The 10,028-nt window shown below is 41.6% G+C and overlaps 1 protein-coding gene and 1 long non-coding RNA gene across 4 annotated transcripts; one reads left to right on the top strand and one right to left on the bottom strand.

Moving 5' to 3' along the window:
* Window positions 1-3,058: 3,058 nt before the first annotated feature.
* LOC123448419 lies at window positions 3,059-5,966 on the bottom strand. The gene is made up of 2 exons (XR_006631743.1): window positions 5,186-5,966; window positions 3,059-3,428 (listed from the first exon to the last, which is right to left on the bottom strand). It is a non-coding gene; the product is annotated as an uncharacterized LOC123448419 (long non-coding RNA).
* Window positions 3,806-9,795, top strand: LOC123448418 (transcription factor BHLH062-like). Of its 3 annotated transcripts, XM_045125280.1 has the most exons (6): window positions 3,806-3,980; window positions 5,973-6,062; window positions 7,190-7,305; window positions 8,223-8,350; window positions 8,964-9,170; window positions 9,255-9,795. In XM_045125280.1, exons 2-6 carry the CDS (start codon window positions 5,989-5,991, stop codon window positions 9,459-9,461), a joined length of 732 nt encoding a protein of 243 aa, XP_044981215.1. In that variant the 5' UTR covers window positions 3,806-3,980; window positions 5,973-5,988; the 3' UTR covers window positions 9,462-9,795. The 3 variants fall into 3 exon arrangements, with proteins under 3 accessions (XP_044981215.1, XP_044981213.1, XP_044981214.1); XM_045125278.1 differs by having other exon boundaries at window positions 8,964-9,795; XM_045125279.1 differs by lacking the exon at window positions 3,806-3,980 and adding an exon at window positions 3,996-4,104 and having other exon boundaries at window positions 8,964-9,795.
* The last annotated feature ends 233 nt before the right edge of the window (window positions 9,796-10,028 follow it).

Below are 10,028 nucleotides of genomic sequence, written 5' to 3'. Positions count from 1 at the left end.
AAATATTTATTTGTGTTGAGGAGACTATCTTCAAAAGCACAAGAGCAAGGAGTTCATTGATCTACCCCATCTATTACCTTTTGGAGGGTGGTGCCTCCTGGATTGGTTAGGTGTCGCTTGGGAGCCTCCTACTTCGTGTTGTGGAGTTGAACCAAGATGTTTGTAAGGGCAAGGAGATCACCTACTTCGTGAAGATCTACCGTGAGTAAGGCTAATCCTCCGTGGACGGAAGCCGTGGTGGGATAGACAAGGCTACTTCTTTGTGGACCCTCCGTGGGTGGAGCCCTCAGTGGGTGGAGCCCTTCATGGACTCTCGCAGTCGTTACCCTCCGTGGGTTGAAGTATCCACTAACATGGACGTACGATAGCGCCACCTATAGGAACCATGCCAAAAATCGCTGTGTCAACCTCATGTGTTTGATCTCCCTACCTTACGCCTCTATTTACACTTGCATGTTTACTTTCCGCTGCTATACTATTAGAATTGCATGTGTAGGGTGTACTTGACTTGTTATAACTGTCGTAGCTGCCTCTTAAGTAAAATTGGGAAAATGCAAAATATTTATCTTGTCAAGTAGTCTAATCACCCCCCTCTAGACATACTTTCGATCCTACACCATCCTTCATCTTGAACTTGTCAAGCTGACTTTGAAGCACATCCAACTTAGATTCTCTAACAGAATCAATACCTTCATGCATATCGACCAAAGTATCCCAAATTTTATTTGCATTCTCAAGGCAACTGATTTTATTGAATTCTTCGGGGCATAGACAATTGAAGATGATGTCACAGGCTTGAGAATTGAGTTGCAACATCTTCAGTTCATCAGCTGTCGCATCACGATCAGGTTCATGCCCTTCTTCAAAGAAGTTACCTTGCACACCAACACGAATAACAACCCAAACATGAGGATTAAAACCAAGAATATGCATTTTCATCTTATGCTTCCAATTAGCAAAATTAGTGCCATCAAAATATGGACCTCTACGGAGATAATTTCCCTCACTAAATGCCATACTCTCTTAGGTTGTGAAACCAATGCAATGGAGACCAAAGCTCTAATACCACTTGTAGGATTGGAAGTATGTCTAGAGGGGGGTGATTAGACTACTTGACAAGATAAAAATTTAGCCTTTTCCCAGTTTTAGTTGAGAAGCAGCTTTGGCAGTTATAGCAAGTCAAGTACACCCTACAAATGTAGTTTTAAGAGTGTAGTAGCGGAATGTAAACACATGCAAGTGTAAAGTTAAGGAGTAACGTAGGGAGATCAAACACATGAGGTTGACACAGCGATTTTTGGCATAGTTCCGATAGGTGGCGCTATCGTACGTTCATGTTAGTGGAGACTTCAACCCATGGAGGGTAACGACCGCGAGAGTCCACGAAGGGCTCCACACACAAGGGGTCCACGAAGAAGCGGTCTTGTCTATTCCACCACGGTTTCCGCCCATGAAGGACTAGCCTTACTCACGGTAGATCTTCACGAAGTAGGCGATCTCCTTGCCCATACAAACATCTTGGTTCAACTCCACAAGCGAAGTAGGCGGCTCCCAAGCAACACCTAACCAATCTAGGAGGCACCACCCTCCAAAAGGTAATAGATTTGGTAGATCAATGAACTCCTTGCTCTTGTGCTTCTAAAATAGTCTCCTCAACACAAAATCACTCTCTCATAGAATATGCGTGTGTAGGAGAGATTGATTTGGTGGAAAGCTGTTTGGGGAGGCTAGACATCAAGTTTCAAATGGTTGGATTCGAATATCTTCGTCTCAACACATGAGTAGATGGTTCTCTCTCAGAAAATGAATCTGGCAATGAAGTGTGTGTTTTGAGTGCTTCTCCCATGAGTGAGAGGTGGGTGAAGGGGTATATATAGGCAGCATACACAATCCAACTGTTACACCTAAAGTGGCAAACTCGGTGACATCGAAGTTACAAACTCGGTGGTACCGATTAGCACAAAAGGTAGAACTTTTGAATCTGGGTGGGACCGATATACACAACTCGGTGGCACCGAAAAGGTGGTTAATAGTCAGATGCCCAAACTCGGTTGCACTGGTACTCAAACTCAGAAATTCCGATTTTGTGTACCGAGGCAACAGAATGTTGGTCACACTGAACTCGGTAGCACCGATATGGATTCGGTTGCACCGACTTGGTGGGAATGGCCAGGGTTTCTATCTGAGGTCAAACTCGGTGGGTCCGAAATGTGGAAGTTGGTCACACCGAATTGGACTATGTGGAATTTGACAGAATGGTTATGTGGGAAAATGACTGAGTATTTTGGTGGCTAACTTTGAGCACTTTGAGCAATCAGTTCATTTTACAACCTCACCCCCTTTAAATAGTATTGGCTTTCCTATGGACTCAAAAGTGATTTCTCACAAATATAAAATAAAGAGTCTTCTAGCTTGAAGCTTGAGCCAATCTTATTCCTTTCTTGCATCAAGGGGCATCTCCACATAAGCCTTTAGCCATAGCATATTTTGAACTTTTCTGAAACATACCTAGAAAACACATTAGTCCAATGATGCATATGTTGTGATCAATTATCAAAACCATCCTAGGGAGTAATTGTGTTTTCAGTTGTGCCTCCACACCGCTCCAACGAAGACGTACTTCCCTTCAAAGGGAAGGAACTTTGGAAACACATCCTTGTCTTCATGAGTTCCACTCGTGGTTATTTCTTACCTTTACTTGTATTTACTTCTTGCTTATTATTGTTGTTGTTAGCATCACATAGGTTGCTCACTTAGTTGCATATCTAGACAACCTATTTGTTGCTAAACCTAATTTGTTTAAAGAAAAGTTTAAAATTTGTTAGTTGCCTATTCACCCCCCTCTAGTCAACCATATCGATCCTTTCACCTAGTTTCCAGGGTCCCCGCTTCATCCCATCCCATCTCATTGGAATCCCCATGGGTCCGATGACAACCCACATCGCCATGTGTTACCTCGCTAGTTCATGCATCACACAAGTGTGCATGTGTTGGGTGATCTCCATCCTCGAGCCCATACTATCGATTTAGCATCTCTATGCCAACGACTTCTGAAACATAGTCATCAACCAAATCATATAATAATCAAAGGGTATGTGTCTTCATAACCTTATTAACTACTAGGGACCATTAGAACAATCATCATACAATATATAGTTTCACAAATAAGTCACATACTTATTGATACATACCATTGATTATCTTCAAGGACAATATAAATAACTCATGAATGCATCATGGTCATCACATTATTGCCTCTAGAGAATATCGCTATCAATGCAATGTTTCTAAATGCACATCCAAATTTGGAGAAATTTGGGCCGTGACATGTAGAGATTCCGTGCGTCAGCATTCTATCTCCCGGAACAACTCTTCAATCATGGACCCTTGAAGTTCGAAACATGCTTCACTTGTTTCTTCCTTTCTTCCTAGATGCCCATCATCATCATTATGTCAACATCTTCATCGTGTGAATCAAACGAATCAACGAACTCATTTTATATTAATTCAAGGTCCTTTATTCTTGAACTCATCTTATAAATGAGTAAAGTTCTTAAAATATGGCTCAAATATTTCATCCAATACGTGAAGAATAAGGTATATGTTCGGTTGGATGGACGTATAAGGACTGTTAGGAGTGTTTTGGGTCCGATAATGAGCACAACATTATCCTAGTAAAAAAAACCTGATCATCATGTGAAATCTCTGGTCTCGAGGGTCCCAGCTTCATCCCGTCCAATCTCGTCGGAATCCCCGTGGGTCCGACGGCAACCCGTATCGCCATGTGTCAGCTCGCTGGCGGGTGCATCACAGAAGTGCGCGGGTGTTCGGTGGCCGCCACACGCTCGTCGCGTGCTCCCCCCCCCCCCCACCCCCACCCCCCACCCACACCCACCCACACACACACCAGCGGATCAAGATCCACCCAAGCGGAGATAGGGCAAGCAAGGACTGCTTCTTTAGATGTGAATTCATTACAGGTATGGTTCTCTTTGTCGGCTACCGATGGCTTGCTAGGGCTGGTTATGCTCACGGTTAAGGTGGTGCGTGTTATGGAGATGAGAGCTGGTTATATTTGTGCTTGGTTTGAGATTCACTGGGGAGGTATGGGCCTGGCTTAACACCAACAGCCCGAGATGATCTTTAATTTTTCCTTGTAGGGGCTATCTCATGATGCTCGTCGTATAGCTTTTGTTGTTGGAATGATCAAGTTGATATGTTGAGTTTGTATACCGGTTTGTTAGAGACCATAGAGTTAATAATTAATTGGATTTAATTGGTTTTATTATGGATTTTATCAGTGGTTGATGGTTTGAAAATGTTTTTATAAGGTAAAAAATAAATTGTAACGAATATTTCTAGGTCCCAATGTACCAATGCCAGATTGCTGCCAAGAAAGGGGTGGGTAGGTTATTGAAGTGATTGATAGGATCGTTTCTGTGAAGGTACTCATTGGCATAGAATTACACCACATAGCTTTACTTTAGTGACTTGATCTTTCCCCAAATAAAGAGTTGGTGTCATGCTGGTATTTGGCGCAGCTCCTATTTACTGTCTCCTGTAAATTACTTATCTGGTAAGTTATTGGGATTTAGCTGATACCACATAGCTGATTTAATCTTGGACATAGAGTACATCATTCTGTTCATGATATCGGTAACGGGTACCATCTCTGTCGGGTGTTGAATAGGGATTAATCGGCAAATCGGCCATTTAGCTGAATTTATCAGTAACCCATTTATCTGTTGATTAACTGGACAATATCTATATATATTCTAAGACACTATTGGCCATATCGACATATCCTAAGGCTACATAGGCCATACTATAGGCTGTAGATTGCTACCAAAATGAATGCTGCCTACATGTCAGTACACATACCAATCTGCAAGCATATAAAATAAAAAAATACATCTATTTGTTGTTGTATATATGTCCTGCACATCTTCAAGTATGAAATATATGACCTGCTCATCTATATAAGAATGCATACAGATCTACATTGCAAATAAATATATGACCTGCTTATATCTGTATAAGAATGCATACAGATCTGCATTGCAAATAAATATATGACCTGCACATCTATATAGATATAGAATAGCAACAGCAGCAGCAAGTCAGCAACACAGAGCTTCAGCAGCAAGCTAGCAACACAGCATTGGTGGGAGGACCAGCAACATACATTGCTGTTGGACGCCATGGACAGTGCAGCGGTGGAAGCGAAGGCGGCCTTCAGCGGCTTCGGGAGGCAGCCGCAGAACTGCAGCAGAGACCATATCATCCAAGGGTGAGGGGAGCCGGCGGAGACAGTGCAGCGCTGACGGCTGCTCGGGTGGCGGCGGCGAGCTTAAGCTGCTGAAGGTTGGTGCGCTCATTAGGGGGACAAGGATCTGGTCAGGGCCGAGTCTGTGCTCTGCTTGCCGGGGACGAGGAACTGGCCGGCAGCTGCTCGAATCGTGAGTGGGCGAGAAGAGGAGGATGAGCGGCAGCTCCAATTTCCTCCAAGTCTAAGACGTGGGGCGGCTGGAGATGTGCACGGGCTGGAAATTTTGGGCTTTAGTAGGCCAAACCGGCATCCCAGTTAACAGTTGTGCCCCGGTTACCCGACAGGCCGAGTAACTGTCTGAGCGGGAAACACAGCGAATAGGGAGTTCTCGAGCCGGGCACCCTCCGAGTACCGATTCTGGCCGATTAACTTCAAAGTCCGCTGATATTTTTGGAACAGTTGTCTCCTGTGAAAAGAACTCTGTAGTTTCATGCATGTGGTCTAAGCTCAGCTCCACTTGTGGTGATACTACAAACTCTTGATTCGTCCCTGGTATCATTTCCTGTGAAAGCCTGAAATCTATAAATGGACTAAATTTGGAATTCCTTGCAGTACGCGTTTTACGATGGAAGATATTACTTCTTGTTACTTGGATTATAGTTTTATCTCTTAGTGTGCTCCAGCAGTCATTTCTGTTATGCAGGAACCAGAATCTTGGAATGGTGGCTGATGCGGAGAGCTCAGATTCAATGGCTGGCAGCTCAAGGTCTGCTGCCGAAAAGCACGTTGACAGGTTGGACTTCAGTTACTTATCTTCCTCGATCCATTTTCATTTGCTTATTGTTCAAAAAAATATTTGTTCAATTTTTTTATTTGCTTAGCTACAGGAGTGACCTAGCTTTATAGCAGTAATCCATTTTGCTTTGTTGCTTTGGCCAATTAGCCTAGGATGCACACGATCAAATTTCTGTTATACTAGATTTTTCTGTTTTCTAATTGATGAGATGGTGGGGCAGACATAGGGAATGATCTTAAGCTACCACATGAATGAACCTGGAAGCACTTACCACTATATTTTTTCGTTGTTCACTTGCCATCTTGGGTTGTTGTCAAAGAATAATTCTAAACTCCACCTACCGAGCATAATCTCCTCGTTATATCCATTTGACCCAACCAGCATCAATAACAATAGTCTCAGCGAGCATCGTTCCTCATAATTTTTTTTATAAATAAGTATTCCACAGGTTTAAGTTGTGACTTAAACTTGCCTTATTGTTACCAGTCCCCTAGTTCACCTCTTCATGTATTGTATTCTTTTGCTAACCATAAATCTGCATGCTGAGTGGTTTTAATGTCAAATTTAGTTGTTTGCTAACCCGGTAAAAGACGTAGGTGCGTATTACTACCTGATGGCCAAGGAGCTCACCTGCTTCAATAAACTCTACTGTTTCACCTGATTATTTTCATAAAGTCATTTGCATCTGCATCCATGTCGGTGCATCCAGTTACTCTGGATTCTGTTCTCTGAACTGACAGACTTTGCTTTCAAAGAAAAAATGCCATCATTTAAAAAGCATGAACCGAGGCATCCAAGACGCTTTTCCTATACATGTGAACATAAAATAGAAGAAGCCGCGCAGAATTGAAGATTATTTAGGACACAGGGTTCTGCAGTTTGACCCCTGCTCTTTTATCTTGTGATCGGCCGTATGAATGCTGGGAGCAGTACTTACGATATAGACTTGCAGTTAGGCACAGCCATTTTCCATGACTTAAGTTGATCATATCTGTAAAATTTGCACCTTCATATTATTCTAAACCTAGGCATGGTCCATTATTTAACTTCTTAATTTCCTCTAATATTCCACCCCCTCCTTTGGTATACACTTTTCTCTTATTCTGATGATTTGTGTGCTGCAGGTGTCTTGACAAAAGAGCCCAGGAAAAGGCTCCAAAGAAAAATCATAAAGCTGAGCGAGAGAAACTTAAGCGTGATCAGTTGAATGACCTTTTTGTTGAGCTCAGCAGTATGCTAGGTTAGTATGATGCATCATTAATCAATGACCATTTTTAGCTGATTTAATCTTCCCTTTTGGAAAAAATACCAGTTAAATTATTGGACATAGATTACATCATTCTGTTTCCTCAACTTGGACGCATATGCCTTTTTAATTACTTAAAGGCAACTGGGAACCAATACACTCTATCTCATTATTAGGTTATATGTTTGGTAGTGTTCATATGATGCCACGACTGGAAGAGCATATGTTGATTCCTGTATTCAATTGTCTGTTGTTTGTTCCTGTTGCATCTTGCTGTTTTTACTTTGGGTGAAACTCATCTCATTATTCAGTACTCCCTCCGTTCACAAATATAAGATGTTTTGAATATTTCAATATGGACTACATACAGACTGAAATGAGTGAACAAACACACTAAAATGCGTCTATATACATCTGAATCAGAAGAAAGTGAGACCATCTTATAATAATGAACGGAGGGAGTATTTTATATTTCTTGGCAATCCTTTCTAGGATTCTAAAAGTCTAAATGGGCCCCATTTTGTTAAAATTGCTAAATATTCCCATGTGAAAGGCTGCTTCCTGCTTTCCTCCAAGCTAACTTTTGAGCGGTCCACCATGTGTTGTCCGAAGAACAAAGTTCTGAAGGGGAAAGTTGTCATCAGCTTGTTCTTTAGCCCATATAGAAGGTTGCTATTAGATATTATCTAAATACCTGAAATCATTATTTGCATTTTCCTTTTTATGGAATAAATCATGCCAAGATGGATAACTTTTTGTATGTAACTATCATTTGGCGTCAATCATGCTAGCATTATCCAGTAATAAGTATTGCCATGGGGCTGTACAGTTCTGCATGCTTATTATTATTGCTTGTACAGGTCATTCTGCTCAATATTATTTTTCTGAAAAACATAGTTCTGCTATTACAGATCATGATCGACAAAATAGTGGAAAAGCTACAGTATTGGGTGATGCTGCGCGAGTACTACGAGATTTAATTACTCAAGTTGAATCTCTTAGAAAGGAGCAATCTACCCTTCTAACTGAGTGCCAATATGTGAGTTTTGAAATATTAAGTGCTTATATACTTGCCTTCCAGAAAAGGTGCATATACTTGTGCTCAAAATTTAAACATTTTGCATGTTCCGTACTCCCTCCGTTCCTAAATATAAGTCTTTTAAGAGATTTCACTAGGGATCTACATACGGAACAAAATGAGTGAATCTACACTCTAAGGTATGTCTATATACATCCGTATGTAGTCCACTAGTTGAACCTTCAGAAAGACTTATATTTAGGAATGGAGGGAGTAGATTATTGTGTTTCTCAAACAACGGGGATAATTTATAGACCTAACTCCAAAGGGGGCCAAAATGGTTTAATGAAGATCTGCCAAACACAAACATGCCTTCATGATAACTGTTTTCCTTCTTCACTATAAGGATGAACGTCTAGCTAGCGTGCATTTATCTTCTAGAGTCCATGAAGTATCTGTTGTACTCGTAAGCAATGCCTTCACTTAAATTAACTGACACATAAATAAATTTCCATTGACGTGTCTCCTTTCCAACTGGTGGTTGATGCCTGCTTGATTTATCAAATGACATAGTTGTTTCAGGTTATTTGCTTCATTACCTTCAAGGTTAAGCCTATGTTACACCTATTAACAGGTCGGTTCAGAGAAGACCGAGCTGCAAGATGAGAATACTACACTCAAAGCCCAGATAATAGAACTGCAGAACGAGCTTGGTGCAAGGATCAGAAAAAATAACCTGAATTTAAGCAGCCTTGGGGTGTCACATCCAATAGGGAGCAGCTGCACTGCTAATTTAGCAACTCACCCAACGCGGCATGATATATGGAGCAATACTTCTAATGTAAGCACCATGCGCATGGTGCCCCCAACAAACACACTACCTCCAGTGCAGAATCAGCAGCATCACTCTGTTGTTTCTGGTCAGGTTGCATCACGGCCTCAGGAGCTCCAGCTCTTCCCGGGGACAACAGCATCCTCGGACCGAGAATGTTCCGGATATAGAAGCAACCCAGCTACTTCTTCGAGCCTTGCGGATTCCTTGCCTGGACAGCTTCGCCTCAGCCTTCCACCAACATCACAAGAAGAAAGCAGCAGCAGCGGTGCATCCGGAAATTCTCCCTCTGTCAACTAATATTAAAGCGTTTAGATTATTAAAATAGTGTTCTAAATGCTCTTATATTAGTTTACGGAGGGAGTAGAAAAGAAGGAGAAACCGGTTCGCCAATTGAGGGGTTACAAATCAGTTCTTGGTGATAACAGCTCTCCTGTAAATACCAACAAACTACTCACCTTACTGATAAAAAAAAAAACAAGCTACTCACCTTACCGATCCAAACCTACTAGTTGCTCTATATGTTTAAATAACTTTACAATTCTGTTTTGATATAATTTTGCTGCAGGCTAATCATATTTGCAATATAGAACCCACTAGTTTATGATAATATATTCGCCAAGGTTTTCATTTGTAAGAACATCTACAACTGGACTCGGCATATCCGGCCCCCTTAATGTCACAGCGCCGGACGGCACTTCATTCATCCTCTTGGACAACCACATCCCTTGTATCCAAACTCTCAAATCCATCATATAGCACACACCAATTCAACAATGCAAGAAAACAAAATAAATGACAATTTAACACATGTCCAAAGAAAACACAAGAATTCATAGGTAGGCAATACAAGAATCATCCATGTGG

This window comes from Hordeum vulgare, chromosome 4H (genome assembly GCF_904849725.1).
Source record: "Hordeum vulgare subsp. vulgare chromosome 4H, MorexV3_pseudomolecules_assembly, whole genome shotgun sequence".
In the NCBI taxonomy this organism is placed as follows: domain Eukaryota; kingdom Viridiplantae; phylum Streptophyta; class Magnoliopsida; order Poales; family Poaceae; genus Hordeum; species Hordeum vulgare.
This window is presented reverse-complemented; position numbering and strand designations above follow the sequence as displayed.